At 52.5% G+C, this 20,749-nt stretch overlaps 1 protein-coding gene across 11 annotated transcripts in view; it reads left to right on the forward strand.

Moving 5' to 3' along the window:
- Positions 1-13,345, forward strand: part of LOC120403403 (RING finger protein 112-like) — a 30,092-nt gene extending 16,747 nt beyond the window's left edge. For 10 of the 11 annotated variants that reach the window (XM_039534453.1, XM_039534462.1, XM_039534459.1 and 7 more), the window contains 12 exons: positions 4,835-4,939; positions 5,041-5,164; positions 5,738-5,868; positions 6,083-6,136; positions 6,575-6,667; positions 6,858-7,070; positions 8,221-8,301; positions 8,490-8,702; positions 10,398-10,487; positions 10,677-10,889; positions 11,977-12,051; positions 12,304-13,345. In XM_039534453.1, coding sequence (XP_039390387.1) covers positions 4,835-4,939; positions 5,041-5,164; positions 5,738-5,868; positions 6,083-6,136; positions 6,575-6,667; positions 6,858-7,070; positions 8,221-8,301; positions 8,490-8,702; positions 10,398-10,487; positions 10,677-10,889; positions 11,977-12,051; positions 12,304-12,657 — 1,746 coding nt within the window. In that variant the 3' untranslated portion in view covers positions 12,658-13,345. The remainder of the gene's footprint in view (positions 1-4,834; positions 4,940-5,040; positions 5,165-5,737; positions 5,869-6,082; positions 6,137-6,574; positions 6,668-6,857; positions 7,071-8,220; positions 8,302-8,489; positions 8,703-10,397; positions 10,488-10,676; positions 10,890-11,976; positions 12,052-12,303) is intronic. The other variant, XM_039534461.1, reaches the window with a different exon arrangement.
- Positions 13,346-20,749: the final 7,404 nt, after the last annotated feature.

Raw genomic sequence — 20,749 nt, forward strand, 5'->3', positions numbered from 1 at the left:
TCCATCATTGGGGAGCAGCGCCGGGGCAAATCCTTCCTGCTGAACTACCTGCTGCGCCGGCTCCAGAGCCCGGTGAGTGGGGATGGGAGCCCCAGCTATGCCCCATCGCCAGAACCAGAGACCCCGGCCACTCCAGATAGGGCCCTGCCCCTTGCAACCCAGACCTCACCCACCCCAGCAAGAGCCCCCACCCCCTCCACCACCGCCTTTCCCCTTAGAGTAAAGGTCCCCTCTCCCCAGCCTGGGCCCTCCCCCTGTACCAGGCCCAGGGCAGAGCAACTGAGGCCCCACCCTGCAGTCATGGCCCCTCCCCCGGCACCACAGGGCCCACCCTCAAACCATGCCCCTCCCCTGCACCACAGGCCTCACCCTTCAGCCATAGCCCCTCCCCCTGCACCACAGGCCCCACCTTCCATCCATGGCCCCTCCCCCTGCACCAGAGGCCCCACCCTTCAGCCATGGTCCCTCCCCCAGCACCACAGGCCCCACCCTCCATCCATGGCCCCTCCCCCTGCACCACAGGTCCCACCCTCCAGCCATGGCCCCTCCCCCAGTGCCCCACCCCCTGCCCCCTAAGAACCCCAGACCCAACCCCGTTCCCTCCTGACCGTGCCCTGGTCGCCCCCTACAGGAGGCTGCGGATGCGTCATGGATGGGCCAAGAGGACCAGGCCCGGGGGGGATTTGAGTGTCGCAATGGGATGGCGACCGTGACGAGGGGTGTGTGGATGTGGGACCAGCCCCTCTGGGTCCAGGCCCAGGGGAGGAGGGTGAGTGGGGCAGGGGGGCAGGCAGGGAATGGGGGATGGGGCCGTAGGGGCGGGGAATGAGGGTGGTGTGGGGGGAGATTCTAAGGGGGGCAGGGGGGCTGGAGTAGTGGGGGAGGGGGCAGGGGAATGGGGGTGTCTGGATGGGGTAAGGTCCTGTGCAGGGGCAGGGGGACTGGAGGGGCTGGAGGAGAGGGAAAAGAAATGGGCAGATGGGAATGGCACAGCCCTGGGGCTCCCTACAGACACACTGGGCTGGAGTTGGCGGTAGGGGGTGTTCACAGCTTGATCCTACTCCCCCAGGGCCCGTCCCCAGCCAGCGTGCCCAGGGCAGGCCCCGGGGAGCCGGGCAGTGGAGGTGCCAGGGCTGGTCGGGGCGAGGGTGGCGTCAGGGCAGGGCGCCCGTCGCTGTGGCCGGTGGATCTGTCCGTGTGTCTGTCCCTGCAGGTGGCTGTGTTCCTGGTGGACACCGAGGGCTCCCTGGACCTGCAGCGCCGCATGGAGACCAGCATCAAGCTCTCCGTGTTCAGCATATTGCTCAGCTCCTGCTGGGTGGGGGAGCCGTGCTGGGGGGGACAGGACTTAGGGCTCGGCAGGGAGTGCCATGGTGTGGGGAGCAGGGAGGGGGGCCAGCAGGGAGGCTGTGCTGCAATGGGGTGAGGTGTGGGCTCGGCAGGGGGCGCTCACCTTTTCTTATTATTATTTTCTAGATCTTTAACATTTCCAGCACGTTTAAGCAGACGGAGGCAGATTATTTGGAGGTGGGTGGGACAGAGGATACACACAGCTCTACTGCGGCAGAGCTGCCAGCCAGGTCTCTACTGGGGAGACCCAAAACCCTGGGTGATGTAGGGATTGGAGGAGGCTGTCTAGAGGCTGTTACTGATGTCTAGAAAGTCCCAGGGATCTCGCCCCAGGCTGGGATTTGAGCAATGAGTCTGAATAGTAATGTGTGATCAGTAATTAATAAAATATTAGTGACTGTCATATATCTGGTTATTTATCATTACCTGGCAGCTATTTTCATTAACCAATTAGCTCTGGTTCTCATAGCTGAGTGCCGGACCTGCTGCGGGGCTGGTGGAGAAGAGACTTTTGGCTCCCGGTTCGCTCCCCTAAGTGATCTGAAATGCGCCTGCAGACTCACGTATCCGGGAGGGTCGGGAGCCTCGTGGCAACACGCAGTGGTTTTGGTGACTCAGATCTGGGGCAGGTGGAGCAAGGGGGTAGCCCAGATACAGGTGCCCCCAGAAATCAGCATTTCTCACAGAACGTGCCCAGCCAGAATGTCATGCTCAGCCATCAGAGTTAAGGGAAACGCCCACCCAGCCGTACCTTGGCCTTCTTGGGCTGGCACCCCAGTACACCTGTGGCACCCAGCTCTGCTCTTTGCCTGTGCCCCATGTGGGGCAGGAGCCACCTGCACCTGCCCTGCGCCCACACACTGAGTCTGAATGGGCAAGAGCCAGCCCTGGGCAACCCGCATCGCTCTGCGTTAGTTAAGGGCTGGTTATGGGGAAAATGTTCCACTGGAGTATTTGCAACCAGCCCTGACCCTGACCCTTATGTCCCATCCCCCAGCCCTACCTCTGTGTGCTTCATTCCCTCTCCCCCCATGCCAGGGGATCTGTGTATCGCACTCCCACTCCCCCCATGTCAGGGGCTCTGTGTTCCCTCCATTCTCCCTGCTCAGCACCCAGAAGTTCCTGCTACCCCCCTTCCCCAGAGTGATTGGCTCATTGGTTGCTGATGCTACTCACCAGATCTAAATGGAAATTGGGCTTTCCAGTTTTCCAATTCCACGCCCCCCTCAAGTCAGTAGCATTTTTTCAACTGTTGCCTAGGATGTCCCCTGAAATTTGGGAATTGATCAGATGTGATCTCAAAAAGTGATCACGAAACAGAAAGACAAAGAGAAATGCCATCCGGTTGTCTGTTAGGCCTTTTACTTCACTCAGCCAATTAACTAAATTGTATAATTGGTTATTTTATATTCATTAATAGCTGCCAGTTATTGATTATTTGTGAGTCACTACTAGGGTGACCAGATGAGAGGGAGAAAATATAGGGACACATGGGGGGTGGGGTCCGCTGGCAAAGCAAGAGAAAAAAAAAAGACGAGTGCTGCCGACGGAGCGAAATATTGGGACAAAGATCGGTCGGGACATGGGACAAACACCTAAATATCGGGACGGTCCTGATTTTATCGGGACGTCTGGTCACCCTAGTCACTACTGGCTATTAGCTGTTTGTTATTTTGTGCCCACCATTAGCTGTCAGTTGATTTCATAGTGACCATGTGGGGAGATGGAAAATAAAAGTTTTATTGAAAAATGGAAAGCTGACAAAATCAGAATTTTTCATGCACATTTCCGCTTTCAAAGAACAGCCGAATGTTGGCGTTTCTTAGGTTTCTCGCTGCACATTTTTGGGTTCCGCTCGTTGTTTCTCAGGTTTCGATCTATGATTTTCAGCCTTCGGTTTTCAGTTCTCATTCATTGTGTTTTGGTCTATGCTTGTCGGTTTTGTGGCTTTAGTTATCACCACTCCTGTTTCATTTATTGGGTTTCATTCTTTGATTGTCAGATTTTGATCTCATTGGTTTGGGAGGGAGCGGTTCATTACTGGTTTTCTGCTTTTTGTTTATTGGTTACAAGATTTCAGTGTTTGTTTACAAAGCTTCATTTATTAGTGTTGCTATACTGATTACTGGCTTTTCATTTTTCTTTATATATTTGGAGTGTTTTAACCATTTTTCATTTCTGCTATTCACTTATTGCTTCTGTTCACTATTGGTTTCTGTCTTTGACTATTTCCTTTTCTAACTTTGACTTGGTTTTGTGACCTTGATAACTGGTTTTCATGCTTCAGTTACTGGTTTCTGTTTTGGCTCTTGGTTTTCTGATTTCAATTACTACTTTTCTGGCTTTGATGATTGGACTTCTGCAGTCAGTGATTGCTTTTCTGATATTGATTCCTGGTTTTCTATCTTTCACTTTGGGGTACAGTATTTTGACTTTGCTATCTGGTTTTCTGACTTGCATTGCTGGTTTTGACTTTCTATTGGTTTTCTTATTTCAGATACTTATTTTTTATTGTTGGCTTTCAGACGTTAATTCCCGATAACTTACTTTGATTACTGGTTTTCTGGCTTTGATAAATACTGGTTTTCTATTTTTGACCATTGGTTTTCTGGCATTAATGATTAGTGTGTTGATTTTGCTAAGTGATAGTGTGATTTATTTCACTGCTTTTCTGGTTTCAATGATTGTTTTTCTGATTTCAATGACTAGTTTTCTTCTTTTTATTATTTCTTTTTGGTCTCCAACAATTGGCTCGACGAGTTTGATTTTTGGCTTTCTGTGTCTTCTGTGACTGCTTTTCTAGAACCAACTATTGGGTTTTCTGAATTCAGTTACTGCTTTTATATCTTTGACTACTGGTGTTGAGTTGTTGCTTGAAATTATGTTTTCTCTCTTCATTTTGTCATTTTTTCTTTCTTCAATGATCAGTTTCCACTTAATGTTGTCTGAGATCACTTTAGTTTCAGTGGCATTTATTTCACTCATTTATTTTGCGTCGCCAATCTTGATTGATCACATGTGCAGGGATAGTTTGTTCAAGATGGAAAAATGTTGCCCTCTCTCTCTCTCTCTCTCTCTCTCTCTCTGCATCTCAGATGTTCATTCAGGTTGCGAAGGAGGTTGGAGGGACCTGCAATCTGGCCCCAATCCAGGTGGGTCTTTGTTTCCCATCACCCCCCAACATAGGGATATAATGCTTGTTCCACCCCCCCACCCCAGGCCTGTTATCCCACCTGATTCTTACTATTCCTATTTATTGTGTCTATTCCCAGAGCACCTCAGAGCCCCCGTCCTAGACCCGGACCCCCTTGTGCCAGGTGCTGGGCAAACCCCAAAGAAACAGCCAGTCCATTGTTCTCCCTCCATGCCCACGTCATGCCCAGGGTCTCAGTGTCAGTGGCTGGTTGAACAGCAGCCTCCAGCTCTGGTCTCTCTCTGTGCCCCCAGCCCCAGCGTGACCCTTCTCCTGTGCTCCCTGTTGCAGCACCTGGACCTGCTGGTGCGAGATTGGCAGCTCTCTGGAGCCTATGGTGCGGACGCGGGGCAGGAGTATCTCAGAGACATCACACGGGTAATGATCAGATACCGCGTATGTTCGTGGAAACAGAAAACTTTGGGGCGGAGCTGAACGTTTCCACAGCGGGTCTGATTCCCCGCTGACGGCCACAAATGTTGCTTTGATTCCCGCAGGACCTGGAGGCCTCTGCCGAGCAGCTCTTGGTGTTGGAAGCCATGAGGGCAAGAAGCACCCAGTGTTACCTACTGCCTCACCCTGGCACTGGGTTCACCAGGAGCAGGGCAGGGACACCAGCTGGTAAGAGACCCCCATCTTCTCCCCTCTCACCCCTTGCACTGCTCCCCCAGCCCCCATCCCATCCTGCACAGCCCCCACCCCCGTTCCCTGCCCCCATCCCCACCCTCTCTCCTCTGCTGCCCCTTTTTTCCCCTCCTGTGCTGCCCCCAACCCAAAATCCCAGTGCCCAGCTCACCCCCCTAGGCTTAGAATTGACTCTACTGCCCACTGCATGGGGGCACTCACTGGGTCACAGCATCTGTGCAGGAGAGGAGAGGGACACGAGGGGGGGGGCACTGCTGAGGTCCTGGTCTCCTAGGGGGACACTGCTGGTTTTCCCCTTTTAGGTCTTCATGTGTCCCCGGCACTACCCAGTGGAGACCGCTGACCTGTCACTGCAGCCTCTCCTTGCCCCCTCATGCATCTCCTCCATTTCCCCCCAGGCAGTGGGGTGGGAGGTGTTAAGCAGCTGTTGCCCAGAGTTGGAATCTCATTTCCTGTGGCACAAACTAGCCCACCCAATCGCATTCAACGTGTGTCCTACCCTGGACACCTGGGCCCCTCCCGGATGCCTGGGTCCTTTCCCCCCTGCAGACATGGACACAGTTTTCCAGCAGTACCTGTGCGACTATGTCACCACTGTGGTGCGCTCAGCAGGGACACACGTCCGGACGGACCGAGCCGGGCAGGCGCTGACTGGGGCTCAGCTGGCTACCAAGATCAAGGTGGGAGAGTGGGGTCTTGCTAAAGGGGAGAGGGGCCTGGATGGGAGACAGCAAAATGGGCCGCAAGGCGGGGACAGGGGTTCAGTATGGGGTGCCGTTCTTCAGGGAGCTGGGCAGGGTGCTCAGCAGGGGGCGCTGGGCTGCAGGGACTCAGCCGGGGGAAAGGGGCTGAGCTGTCCCTGATCCCAGTTCCCCCGGGCGTTATTCCCCGCAGGGCGTCTCCCGATACTTGAAGACCCAGCGCTACGACTTCTCCTCCCCTGTGAAGGTACCAGGTCACCCCTCCCTCCGCCTCTCTCTTTCCAGCCTGGATTTGGGGGTGGGTGAGGGCTGGTTCTATTGACCCCAACCCCAGGTCCTCCTGACATTGGCTGATCGCACTAGGCCAGAAGGGAATCCCACAGCAGTTCCACCAAATGTCCTGATTGAGGCCTCCCAGCACCCAAGAGATAAGGGGACCTGCAGGAAGCCCTACCAGAGAACCATCCCCTCCACTGGGCTGGCAGCAATGTGGTCATGGCTGTGGGGTCGAGGGGCGGCCCCTTGGCTCTATGGAAATGTGGGGGGTTGGGGGCCAGTGGGGATGTGATAGTGGGGAGCAGGTCCTCTAGGAATGTGGGGAAGGTGGTGAGTGGGTGAGGGCTCCCAGTTCAGAGATGGACCCATCCCATTCCCACCCTTCACCCCGTCCCCTCTTCCCACACAGATGGCTGAGGCATTTGCAGCGATGAGAGAGGAGGTAAACCGGAGAGCAGTCGAAGCCACCAGGAGGGAATATGAACAATTTGTGCAGGAGCTGGTGAGTGCAGAGGGGCTATGGATTAGGAGTGAGGGGCACCAGCATACCTGGGGGGAGGCAAGGCTGAGGTAGCCAGGGGGCTGTGGATCGGGAGTGAGGAGGCTGTGGGTGTGTGAGATGGCGGTACCCCCTGTGGCTGGGAAACGCTAGTGCTCGTCCCTAATGGCCGATCACTCCTCCATCACGGCAGGACTGTGACCACCAGAGCATGATCAGCTGCCTGAGGGTGAAGCCTGCGGAGATGCAGCAACGCCTGGAGGGGAAACGCCAGGAGCTGCTGGAACACTGCCGGGGGGAGCTGTGGGGCAAGGACCTCCAGAAACAGGCGGCCCTGGAGGAGCTGAAGAAGGAACTGGATAAGCAGATGGCGACATTCCTGCCGCGCTATGAACAGCGCTTTAAAGTGAAGAAGGCCGAGTGGTTGGGCCTGTACATTGGGCAGGGGGTTTCCTGGCAGCGGTGGGTGCGGGTATCGGAGTGGGCATCGGGGCGAGTGCAGCTCTAGTGGAAGCAGTGGCCAATCAGGGGGCTTTGGCCTGATTCGGGGGAGGCAGCTGGGGGGAGCCCAGTTTGGACGGAAGGGGACCCGGAACAAGACAGGCACCAACACCCCAGGTCAGGGGGACGAGTGGGAGAGGAGGGCAGGATGTTCAGATCAGGAGCCCCTGCTATGGGGGGACGGATAGTGGGAAGGAACCATCACACCTCACTCTGGTAAAGGGTCTGTCCCAGCCCTCAGCACTGGGAACCTCTGTGTGCAAGGGATAGATAGGTAGATCAAGGATGTTTGGGGATAGATAAAAACAAACTTACAACAGGTAATTTTACAAGATTACAAAAGGACACATGGATTGATTGATTCACAGCAGGGTCACCGAGATCAGAATCCAGCCCTGACCCCATTGACCTCAGTCAATAAATAACCCGGCCCTGGATCCTGTGCTCTGAGCCTCCCCCTGCATCCCTCGGTCACAAGTTTCATTGGTTTTCATTTTCAACAAGTGGAAGAAAAAATGATTTTCATATTTTATGTTTGTTTTAAATATTTTCTCCTCCCCTGATACAGTGTGTGTGTAGAGGGGACAGTTTGGGGGCATTTCCTCTCATTTCCCCACTGATTTTAACACAATCCAAAGGGGTTAGGGAGGTTAGAAACCCCCAAATCCCAAACCAACAGTTTCAGTTTATTCTCGCCCCAGGTCCTCCTGCCATTAGCCAGTTGCACTTGGCCAGGAGGGGGCACCATGACAGCCCCCCCCCAAATGTCCTGATTGGGGCTCCCTGACCCCAGCCCCTGAGAGATAAGGGAACCCCCAGGGACCCAGCCGGAGAACCAGCCCCCTCCACAGGGTTGATGCTAATATGGCCCTTGCTGTGATGTCATTGGGGGGCTGGCTCTGGCTCTGGGGGAATGTGGGGAGTCAGGGGGCAGTGGGGAGGTGACAGGAGCGAGCAGGGCCATGGAGGAATGGGGAGTCAAGGCGGGGAGGGGGCCTCCCAGTTCAGAGATGGTTCCGTCCCCATCCCCTACCCTTTTTCCCATCCCTCCACAGATGGCAGCGATGATAGAGGAGGAAAACAGCAAAGCAGTAGAAGCCTCCAGGAGGGAATATGAACAATTTCTGCAGCAGCTGGTGAGCACCGAGGAGCTGCGGGTCAGGAGTGAGGGTCACCAGCATACCTGGGGGGAGGCAGGGCTGGGCTAGCAGGGGGCTGCAGGTCCGGGTTGAAGGGGCTGCGGGTGCATGACGTGGTGGTGCCCTCGATGGCTTCGAAACACTAGTACCCGTCCCTAATGGCCAGTCTCTCCCTCTCCCCACAGGACCGTGACCACCAGAGCATGCGCCGCTGCCTGAGTGTGAAGCCTGAGGAGATGCGGCAACGCCTGGAGGGGAAACACCAGGAGCTGCTGGAGTGCTGCCGGGGGGAGCTTCAGGGCGAGGACCTCCAGAAACAGACGGCCTTGGAGGATCTGGAGCAGGAGCTGGACAGGCAGATGGACGAGTTCCTGTCAGCCTATGGGCAGCGCTTTAAAGTGAAGACGGCCGTGTGGTTGGGCCTGTACATTGGTGGTGGGGGATGGTTTCTGGCAGTGGTGGGTGCGGGTATCGGAGTAGGCATCGGAGCGGGTGCAGCTCTAGAGGGGCTGGAGGCAGCAGTGGCCATTGGGATTGGGGCCGGGGGCTTTGGCCTGATTGGGGGGGTGGGTGTTGGGCAGCTGGGTGGGCCCCAGTTTGGATGGTAGGTGGCCTGAGGCAAGACAGGCACGAACACCCTAGGTCAGGGGAATGAGCGGGAGAGGAGGGCAGGGTGTTCAGATCAGGAGCCCCTTCTGTGGAGGGACACATAGCAGGAAGGAACCATCACACCTCACTCCGGTAAAGGGTCTGTCCCAGCCCTCAGCACTGGGAACCTTTGTATGCAAGGGATGGATGGATAGATAGATGAGAAGGGTGTATGGGGATGGATGGATGGATAGATAGATGAGAAGGGTGTATGGGGATGGATAGATAGATAGATGAGAAGGGTGTATGGGGATGGATGGATGGATAGATAGATAGATGAGAAGGGTGTATGGGGATGGATGGATGGATAGATAGATAGATGAGAAGGGTGTATGGGGATGGATGGATGGATAGATAGATGAGAAGGGTGTATGGGGATGGATGGATGGATAGATAGATGAGAAGGGTGTATGGGGATGGATGGATGGATAGATAGATGAGAAGGGTGTATGGGGATGGATGGATGGATAGATAGATGAGAAGGGTGTATGGGGATGGATGGATGGATAGATAGATGAGAAGGGTGTATGGGGATGGATGGATGGATAGATAGATGAGAAGGGTGTATGGGGATGGATGGATGGATAGATAGATGAGAAGGGTGTGTTGGGATTAATGGATGGATGGATGGATAGATAGATAGATAGAGGTGGTATATTGGGAAGAATGGGGAGATGGTGAGCGTCCAAAAGGACACACGGATTGACTGATTTACAGCCGGGTCACCAAGATCAGAATCCAGCCCTGACCCCATCCACATCAGTCAATAAATAACCCGGCCCTGGATCCTGCGCCCTGAGACGCCCCCTGCATCCCTCAGTGACAAATTTAATTGGTTTTCATTTTCAATAAGTAGAAGAAAAATTGATTTTCATATTTTGTGTTTATTTTAAAGATTTTCTCCTCCCCGATACACTCCGTCTGTGTAGAGGGGACAATTTTGGGGTGATTCCCCTCATTTCCCCACTGATTTGAAAACAATACACAGGGGTTGGGGAGGTTAGAAACCGCCAAATCCCAGTCCAACAGTTTTCAGTTCATTCTCACCCCAGGTCCACCCGCCGTTGGCCAATTGCACTAGGTCAGTAGGGGGCACCACAAAGGCTACTCCAAATGTCCTGATCAGGGCTCTCTGCCCCCAGCCCCTGAGAGATAAGGGGACCCCCAGGGACCCAGCTGGAGAATGCTAATGTGGTCATGGTCGTGGGGTCATTGGGGGGCTGCTCCAGGGTCTGTAGAACCAGCCCCTTCTACAGGGGTGATGCTAATGTGGCCCTTGTGATGTCATTGGGGGGCTGCCGCTGGCTCTGGGGGAATGTGGGGGGTCGGGTGCCAGAGGGGAGGTGACAGCAGCGAGCAGGGTCCTGGAGGAATTAGGAGAAGGGGGCTCCCAGTTCAGAGGGGGTCCCATCCCCATCCCCTCCCTGTTCCCTCTCCCACCACAGATGGCGGAGATGGCAGAGATGAGAGAGAAGGCAAACAGAGGAGCAGTAGAAGCTGCCAGCAGGGAATATGGACTATTTGTGCAGCGGCTGGTGAGCGCAGAAGGGCTGCATGTCGGGAGTGAGGGGCACCAACAGGACTGGAAGGGGGCAGGGTTGGGATAGCAGGGGGCTGTGGGTTGGAGTTGAGGGGGCTGCAGGTGTGTGAGGCAGAAGTTCCCCCTGCGGCTGGGTAACGCTAGTTCCCATCCCTCATGGATGATTTTGCCCCTCTCCCGGCAGGACCGTGACCACCAGAGCATGAGCAGCTGCCTGAGGATGAAGCCGCTGGAGATGAAGCGACGCCAGGAGATGAAACACCGGGTGATCCTGAAACGCTACCAGGGGGAGCTGCGGGGCGAGGACCCCCAGAAACAGGCGGCCCTGGAGGAGCTGAAGAAGGAACTGGACAAGCAGATGGCGACGTTCCTGCCGCGCTATGAACAGCGCTTTAAAGTGAAGAAGGCCGAGTGGTTGGGCCTGTACATTGGGCAGGGGGTTTCCTGGCAGCGGTGGGTGCGGGTATCGGAGTAGGCATCGGGGCGGGTGCAGCTCTAGTGGGGCTGGAGGAAGCAGTGGCCATTGGGATTGGGGCCGGGGGCTTTGGCCTGATTGGGGGGAGGAAGCTGGGGGAAGCCCAGTTTGGACGGAAGGGGACCCGGAACAAGACAAGCACCAACACCCCAGGTCAGGGGAATGAGCGGGAGGGTGGGGCAGGGTGTTGAGATCAGGGTGACAGATAGTGGGAAGGAACCATCACACCTCACTCTGGTAAAGGGTCTGTCCCAGCCCTCAGCACTGGGAACCTCTGTAGGCAAGGGATAGATAGATAGATAGAGAACAACTTACATCAGGTAAGCTTGCGAGATTGCAAAAGGACACAGAGGTTGATCGATTTACAGCAGGGTCTGTGAGATCAGACTCCAGCCCTGACCCCATCGACGTCAGTCGATAAATAACCCAGCCGTGGATCCTGTGCTCCATCCCTCAGTTGCAAGTTTTTTTGGTTTTCATATTCAACAAGTGGGAGGAAAAGTGATTCTCATATTTTGTGTTTGTTTTAAATATATTCTCTTCCCCTGATATAGTGTTTGTGTAGAAGGGACAATTTTGAGATGGTTTCCCTTCATTTCCCCACTGATCTGAAAACAATATGAAGGGGTTAGGGAGGTTAGAACACCCCCAAATCAACAGTTTCAGTTTATTCTCACTCCAGATCCACCTGCCATTAGCCAGTCGCACTAGGCCAGGAGAGGGCACCACAACAGCCCCCCCCAAAATGTCCTGATTGGGGCTCCCTGATCCCAGCCCCTGAGAGATAAGGGGATCCCCAGGGACCCGGCTGGAGAATGCTAATGTGGCCATGGTCGTGGGGTCACTGGGGGGCTGCTCCAGGGTCTGGGGGAATATGGGGTTGAGGGGGAAGGTGGTAGAAGTGAGCAGGGCCCTGAAGGATTGAGGAGAAGATGAGGGGGAGGAGGGAGGCTCCCAGTTCAGAAATGGTCCCATCCCCACCCCTGCCCTGTCCCCTCTCCCACCACAGATGGCTGCGATGGAGGCCAACAAGAAAGCTGTAGAAGTTGCCATGAAGGGATATGAACACTTTGTGCAGAAGCTGGTGAGCAGAGAGGGGCTGTGAGTCAGGAATGAGGGGCACTGGCAGGGCTATGGGGGGAAGGCCTGGGATAGCAGGGGCTGGGGGTCGGGAGTGAGGGGCACCAGCAGCGCTGGGTGGAGCCCAGGGCTGGGCTAGCAGGGGGCTGCGGGTCAGGAGTCAGGGATCTGTGGGTGTGTGAGGTGGTGGCACCCCCTGTGGCTGGGTAATGCTAGTGCTTGTCCCTCATGGCCGATCTCTCCCCCTTCCCGGCAGGACCGTGACCACCAGAGCATGAGCAGCTGCCTGAGAGTGAAGCCTGCGGAAATGCAGCAACACCTGGAGGTTAAATGTCAGGAGTTGCTGGAGCGCTGCTGGAGAGAGCTATGGAATGAGGACCCCCAGAAACAGGCTGCCCTGAAGGGGCTGAAGCAGGAACTGTCCAGTCAGATGGCCCAGTTCCTAACGGCCTACAATAAGCGCTTTAAAGAGAAGCAGTACAAACGGTGGGGCATGCGCATTTTAGAGGGTGCCGTGGTAGTGGCGGGTGGGAGTGTTGGAGGACGCATCGGTTTGAGTGTAGCTGCGGCTATGGTGGCGGGTGCAGAACGTTTTATGGGGCTAGATTAGATAGATATGAGGGAGTGTATGGGGATAGATAGATAGATAGATAGGAAAAATATAAAGAACTTCCCACAGGTAGCTAGATTTCAAAAGGACACAGACTGAATTATTTACAGTGGGATCACCAAGGTCAGAATCGAGCCCTGACCCCATCGGTGTCAGTCAATAAATAACCCGGCCCTGGATCCTGTGCTCTGAGCCACCCCCTGCATCCCTCAGTCACAACTTTCATTGATCCTCATTTTCAACAAGTGAGTTTGGTTGGGGGTTTTTTACATTTTCTCCCCACCTGAAAAAATGTGTGTGCAGGGGCAATTTGGGGTTTTTTTTCCCTGCTGATTTGAAAATGATTCCAAATCCCAGAATCCCAATGAAAGCCAAATTTTCCCACCAAAAAAGTCACTTCAAAAGCAACAGTTTTCCCACAAAAAAATTTTTTTTGTGATTAAAATTCATGTTTTTGGTGACAACGTCTCAGTTGAAATATTTCCATCAGCTGGGAAGAGGGAGGATCTCAGCATCTGTGTGTTCATGAGGGGGGGAAAGGACTGTTTGAATTCATGTGAATAGGCCCATGTTTCCATCCAAGTGAGGACATAAGAACGGCCGTACCAGGTCAGACCAAAGGTCCATCTATCCCAGTATCTGTCTACTGACAGTGGCCAATGCCAGGTGCCCCAGAGGGAGTGAACCTAACAGGCAATGATCAAGTGATCTCTCTCCTGCCATCCATCTCCATCCTCTGACGAACAGAGGCTAGGGACACCATTCTTACCCACCCTGGCTAATAGCCATTTATGGACTTAGCCACCATGAATTTATCCAGTCCCCTTTTAAACACTGTTATAGTCCTAGCCTTCACAACCTCCTCAGGTAAGGAGTTCCACAGGCTGACTGTGCACTGCATGAAGAAGAACTTCCTTTTATTTGTTTTAAACCTGCTGCCTATTAATTTCATTTGGTGACCCCTAGTTCTTGTGTTATGGGAATAAGTAAATAACTTTTCCTTATCCACTTTCTCAACATCACCCATGATTTTATATACCTCTATCATATCCCCCCTTAGTCTTCTCTTTTCCAAGCTGAAGAGTCCTAGCCTCTTTAATCTTTCCTTATATGGGACCCTCTCCAAACCCCTAATCATTTTAGTTGCCCTTTTCTGAACCTTTTCTAGTTCTAAAATATCTTTTTTGAGGTGAGGAGACCACATCTGTACACAGTATTCGAGATGTGGGCGTACCATGGATTTATATAAGGGCAATAATATATTCTCAGTCTTATTCTCTATCCCCTTTTTAATGATTCCTAACATCCTGTTTGCTTTTTTGACCGCCTCTGCACACTGCGTGGACATCTTCAGAGAACTATCCACGATGACTCCAAGATCTTTTTCCTGACTCGTTGTAGCTAAATTAGCCCCCATCATATTGTATGTATAGTTGGGGTTATTTTTTCCAATGTGCATTACTTTACATTTATCCACATTAAATTTCATTTGCCATTTTGTTGCCCAATCACTTAGTTTTGTGAGATCTTTTTGAAGTTCTTCACAATCTGCTTTGGTCTTAACTATCTGGAGTAGTTTAGTATCATCTGCAAACTTTGCCACCTCACTGTTTACCCCTTTCTCCAGATCATTTATGAATAAATTGAATAGGATTGGTTCTAGGACTGACCCTTGGGGAACACCACTAGTTACCCCTCTGCATTCTGAGAATTTACCATTAATTCCTACCCTTTGTTCCCTGTCTTTTAACCAGTTCTCAATCCATGAAAGGACCTTCCCTTTTATCCCATGACAGCTTAATTTACGTAAGAGCCTTTGGTGAGGGACCTTGTCAAAGGCTTTCTGGAAATCTAAGTACACTCTATCCACCGGATCCCCCTTGTCCACATGTTTGTTGACCCCTTCAAAGAACTCTAATAGATTAGTAAGACACGATTTCCCTTTACAGAAACCATATTGACTATTGCTCAACAGTTCATGTTTTTCTATGTGTCTGACAATTTTATTTTTAACTATTGTTTCGACTAATTTGCCCAGTACTGACGTTAGACTTACTGGTCTGTAATTGCCGGGATCATCTCTAGAGCCCTTTTTAAATATTTGAGGGGTAGCCGTGTTAGTCTGGTTCTGTAGAAGCAGCAAAGAATCCTGTGGCACCTTATAGACTAACAGACGTTTTGCAGCATGAGCTTTCGTGGGTGAAAGAAAGCTCATGCTGCAAAACGTCTGTTAGTCTATAAGGTGCCACAGGACTCTTTGCTGCTTCTTTTTTAATATTGGCTTTACATTAGCTAACTTCCAGTCATTGGGTACCGAATCCAATTTAAAGGACAGGTTACAAACCCGCCACTCTGGGGCTGCGGGGATCTGCGCGTTGTCCAGTGCTCAAGGGCTGGGGTGGGGGCTTGCAGCCACGGGAGGGGGGAATCTAGGCTTGGCGGGAAAGGAGAGGGAGGAGAGGGGCCTCAGAAGGAAGGGGTGGGCCAGGCCAGGGGCTAGCCTCCCCAAGCTTGTTGTTCACCCACTGCCCATCCCTCCCTGGGGAGGAATCGCCCCACGCTCCCACTCACAGACGGGGGAAATAGCTACAAACCCCAGCGGTGATTCCTCCTGCGGCTGGGCCTGGCCCTGAGCCCTGCCAGACTCACCTCCGGGAGCTGAGGCCAGTGTGTGAATACAGGGACAGACACCAGCCTTCACCAAACACCGGCTCGTTTAATATCAGCAGAGGGACCCAAAGCCTTAGAAGCAAAGGGACCTCACCCACCCAACTGTTCACACCCCTCAGTCTCAGCTAACACTAAGGGAGGCTTCCCGTATCCAGACCCCACTCCACACTTCTGGGGCTGGATGTCCCGCACTGAGGTGCAGGTGGTGCAACCTGGTGATCAGAGCAGGAGTCTGGCCTAGCGCTCGCAGCAGAGCTGGAGGGCAGAAGCGGAGGCGTGGTCGGGAGGCCAGCCAAGGGTAAGATCCGGGGTTCACAGGCAGGCAGGGCGTAGGGCTGGAGTGGAGCAGCCAAGGGCTGGAGCAGGGGATGGACAGGAAGCAGGTCAGGTGCAGCTAATACACAAAGTGTTTGTAAAACAGTCCTGGCATCTTCCACGGGTGGACAATACACCGAGGACAGGCTGTAGCTTGGGTGCAGGTGTACAGAGATGGAGACATTGGATGGAACAACCACAGGACGCTGGAGAGCCCTGACTAAATTCCTCATTGGCCAAATCAGCAGGTGGCCAAGGATGGAATAGGTCATGGAGACCCAGCTCTTGTTTCCCCAATGGGGCAGGGGAGTCTGGGTTGGGAGAGAGGCCGTGGGGATGTTCTCTGGACTCTACCTCATGACCTTTGTTGGGAGAGGTCGCTGGAGCTTCAGATCCGCTCCCATCCACTGAGGCGGCAGGTCCTGGTGTCTCGGCTCTGCTCTCCAGCATGAAGACATCAGAGGCCAGAGTCGCTCCATCTAAGGGATCCAGAGGAGAAGCCTCCTCAGGTGCCCTAGTGCTTCCCAGCGTCCCTGTGTCCTCAGTGTCGGTCTCCCACAGCCCCACATTAGATGAGGTGAAGGTGCAGGACAGTCAGACAGAGCATGAACCAAGGCAGAGCCATGCAATGGGGGGATGGGGGTGGTGCAGCGCAGACACCAGGGTGATGGGAGTGCTGGACACGCGCAAGAGATTCCACTCTATACACCACAAATCAAACCTCTAACCCTTTGCAGAACTGAAGCAACCAGACCCGAATCCTTCTTAGAGAATCGCTACAATCTTAACCCCCAAACCTGCTCTCAAACCACATCCACCAATCACAGACAGGACTAGAACCCAGGAGCTCAGACTCTCAGTCCCCCCACCCCAACACCCTGGACCCCACTCCCCTTCCAGTGCTGGGGAGAGAACCCAGGAGTCCTGATTCCCAGCCTCCCCCCACCCTCTTTGTTCTAACCCTCTAGAGCATATTTCTACTGTAAAGCTGGCTGTGGGCATCTCCCAACCTCACAACATATTTCAGAAACACACATAGAGCAAAACTTCTTAACTTCACACACAATGACAGCACATCCAATCCAACAAGTTATTAATGTTCAACAGATCAAGACATTTTAAATGATGCCTCACAAGGCATGCATAATACAAAACATCTCAGAATCATATCACAGTGGTGAATACTGTGTGCTACTGTGAGATACAGGGTTCCAGAGTGTCACCATGTGTCGTGGCCAATGGCAGGAAAAGCCCAAAGAAAGAGATGCTCCCTTGGAACAGCCTTTGGTGACAGCAAAGTCCCCACTGAGAAAACTTCAGTGCAACTCTGCAGCTGTCACCCAGATATCCCACCCCAGCATCAGCTGCAACTCAGTGCTTTTTGGATGGCTTTGTCTGCTGTCCAGGCATGCAGCCGGCATGAAATCTGCTAAATCTCTTCTTTCCCAGAAGGAGTGATTCCCATGTTTCTTTCAATTTCTACCTGCATCAGACAGGAAACAAACCCAATGCAGAGTGGAGACTGTCACGGACGTGCTGTTGATGCACTCTGAGAAAACCCAACAGCATTCACAGCTGGCTGTGTAACTTTTCATTATCTGATTGCTGCCTTCCTGCCTCCCAGCCTGAGATCCAAAGCAAAGGCATTGAGAAGTGGCTTGCCCTTAGAAGGGTTCAGAGTTAGCACCACATTGAGGTGGACTGAGGCCAGCTTGTCTCCCTCTGATAACTGTTGTGTGAGGCTCACTGCAGACTCAGGCAGAAGTTAGTTTGTTCTGGAACAGCCTTCTAAGAGGAGCAGTGAGGGCAAAAGATCTAACTGGCTTCAAGACTGAGCTTGATAAGTTTATGGAGGGGATGGTATAATGAGATGGCCTACCATGGCATGCAGCTGATCTGCAACTGCTAGCAGCAAAAATCTCCAACAGGCAGTGATGGGACACTAGGTGGGGAGGGCTCTGGCTGCCTACAGATAATTCTTTCTCAAGGGTCTGGCTGGTAGGTCTCCCCCACAAGTTCAGGGACTAGCTGATCGGCATATTTGGGACTAGGAAGGAATTTCCCCCAGGTCAGATTGGCAGAGACCTGGGGGGAGGGGTTGCCTTCCTCTGCAGCATGGGGCACAGGCCACTTGCAGGTTTAAACTAGTGTAAATGGTGGATTCTCTGTAACTTGAAGTCCTTAAACCACGACTGGGGGACTCCAGTAACTCAGCCAGAGGTTAGGGGTCTATTACAGGAGTGGGTGGTGAGGTTCTGTGGCCTCCAATGTGCAGGAGGTCAGACTAAATGACCTTCTGACCTTAAAGTCTATGAGTTTTATTGAGTGGTTCTCCCTTAGTGTAAAGAACCCAAACCTGGGAAATACCAGACAGGAGCCCATCAAACAGGAGTAAAAAGCCTCAGCAAAGAGATCCAGGATACATAGCGGGGCTCATGGGGCAGTGAGTCCCAAAGGTAAAGGACCCATTCATAAGATCACTTCATCTGAAGAAGCCACCCCAAAGGCAGCTGCATCTCAGCGCTGGGCGAGCTGTCCCCATGCAGCGTTGCTGTGCTGTTGTTCCTCAGCTGTCCCACCCCAGAGGTGACTGCATCTCAGCCCCAGGTGACCGTTACCCAGCCGTGGAAAGAGTTGCATGTTTGCTTAAGGTTTTTGTTTGGACATCTCAGTTGGGATGTCATTTTTGGACGGAGAGGCAGTGGTAACATCCAGAAATTCACAAGGGGGTGTATCTCTGGCCAAAATGTCCACCCTCCCCCCCAAGTTGATCACAGTTCCTGGCACTTTCAGTGCCATTTAAAACATGCATTTCCAGACCCTGCTGCTTCGAAGAGCCCGTGAGGGGATCTGGGGATTGAAGGGTCTCTGCACCCTCCAGTCTCTGTCACTTGCTTTTCCAGCCTGGCCCCACCTCTCCGTGCTCCCCTCCCACATGCACACTGCCTCCCACCCCCTCACACTTCCCATGTGAGAGCAGGGCTGCTCTACCCACCTTCAAACCCCCGCCAGCCGGGCTGCTGTGAGGGTAAGTCACAGGGAGTTACGCTTTTGTTTCTCTCACAAAATTTTGCCTGCACGGAGAGAAGCGAAGATTTGGCTGGGTAAGAGCGGAGGGTGGAGGGGGGAGGGCGTGTGGAGGATGTTTGCCCCAATCTAGCCCCCCCCCCCAGGGGCAGGCTCATCCCCCCCCCAGTCTATTCCCCCCCTGCCCTCCATCAAGGGGCAGGATTGTCCCCTCTGCTCTGTTCCCCCAGGCAGGGCCAGCTCCAGGCACCAGCGGAGGAAGCACGTGCCAGGGGCAGCACATGCTAAGGGGCAGCATTCCATCCATTCTTGGGGCCGCCCAGTCCGGGCGGCTTTTTTGTTTTTCTTCAGCAGTTTGGGCAAAAATGGTAGAGCCGGCCCTGACCTTTGCAGGGAGCTTGAAAACTGCTTTTTTACCTCTATCTTCAGTGGGTGTACATGGGTTCTCCTCTTTCTTCTTCTGGAGGTCACATGCTGACAATTTTCTTCCCCGTTCTGCGCTGCCCTCTCGGATTCTTCAGCATGCTGTGCCTGCAGTACCAAACGCTGACTTCTGTCCAGAAAGTCTTCATTTTCTCTGATGCAATGCAGGGTTGGTACTTGGGTCTCTAGTCCTTGAACCTTCTCTTCCAAAATGGAGACCAGCTTTCACTTCGTACAGACAAAGTCGCTTCTATCCTCTGGGAGAAAGACAAGCATGGCACATCCTGTGCAGGTCACAACAGCTGATCACTCACTATCCATATTGTCTTCCTTTTAAGAGCCTCTTCAGATGTATTTACTGCTCACAGAAGCCTGAAAGGCAAAAAACTCCCCTGTTTGTCTCTCCTCTGTTCACCATGCCACTGTGGCACTTAATTTCAGAAAGAGGAACTACACAAAAATGAGGAGGTTCGTTAAACAGAAATTAAAAGGTACCGCGCCAAAAGTGAATTCCCTGCAAGCGGCATGGAAACTTTTTTAAAGACACCATACTAGAGTCCAAACTTAAATGTATACCCCATATTAAAAAAGCATAGTAAGAGAACCCAAAAAGTGCCACCGTGTCTAAACCACAAAGTAAAGAAGCAGCGAGAGGAAAAAAGGCGTCTTTTAAAAAGTGGAGATTAAATCCTAGTGAGAAAAATAGAAAGCAGCATAAACTCTGTTAAATGAAGTGTAAAAATATAATCAGGAAGGCCAAAAAACCATTTGAAGGACCACCAGCCAAAGACTCAAAAAGTAATAGCAAAAAAAAATTTAAGTACATCAGAAGCAAGAAGCCTAGTAAACAACCGGTGGGGCCACTGGACGATCAGGATGCTAAAGGAGCACTTCAAGGATGATAAGGCCATTGCGGAGAAACTAAATGAATTCTTTGCATTGGTCTTCATGGCTGAGGATGTGAGGGAGATTCCCAAACCTGAACCATTATTTTTTGGTGACAAATCTGAGGAACTGTCTCAGATTGAGGTGTCATTAGAGGAGGTTTTTGAACAAATTGATAAACTAAACAGCATTAAGTCACCAGGACCAGACAGTGTTCACCCAAGAGTTCTGAAGGAATTGAAATGTGAAATTGAAGAACTACTATTTGTAGTCTGTGGCCTAACATTTAAATCAGCTTCTGTACCAGATGACTGGAGAATAGCTAATGTGATGCCAATTTTTAAAAAGGGCTCCAGAGGTGATCCCGGCAATAACAGGCCAGTAAACCTGACTTCAGTACTGGGAAAACTGGTTGAAACTATAGTAAAGAACAAAATTGTCAGACATATAGATGAACGTAATTTGTTGAGGAAGAATCAACGTGGTTTTAGTAAAAGGAAATCATACCTCACCAATCTACTAGAATTCTCTGAGGGCGTTAACAAGCATGTGAACAAAGGGGATCCAGTGGATATAGTGTACTTAGATTTTCAGAAAACCTTTGACAAGGTTCCTCACCAAAGGCTCTTAAGCAAAGTAAGCTGCCATGGGATAAGAGGGATGGTCCTCTCATGGATTGGTAACTGGTTAAAAGATAGGAAAGAAAGGTTAGAAATAAATGGTCAGTTTTCAGAATGGAGAGAGGTAAATAGTGGTGTCCCCCAGGGGTCTG

This window comes from Mauremys reevesii, linkage group 4 (assembly GCF_016161935.1).
Source record: "Mauremys reevesii isolate NIE-2019 linkage group 4, ASM1616193v1, whole genome shotgun sequence".
Taxonomy (NCBI): domain Eukaryota; kingdom Metazoa; phylum Chordata; order Testudines; family Geoemydidae; genus Mauremys; species Mauremys reevesii.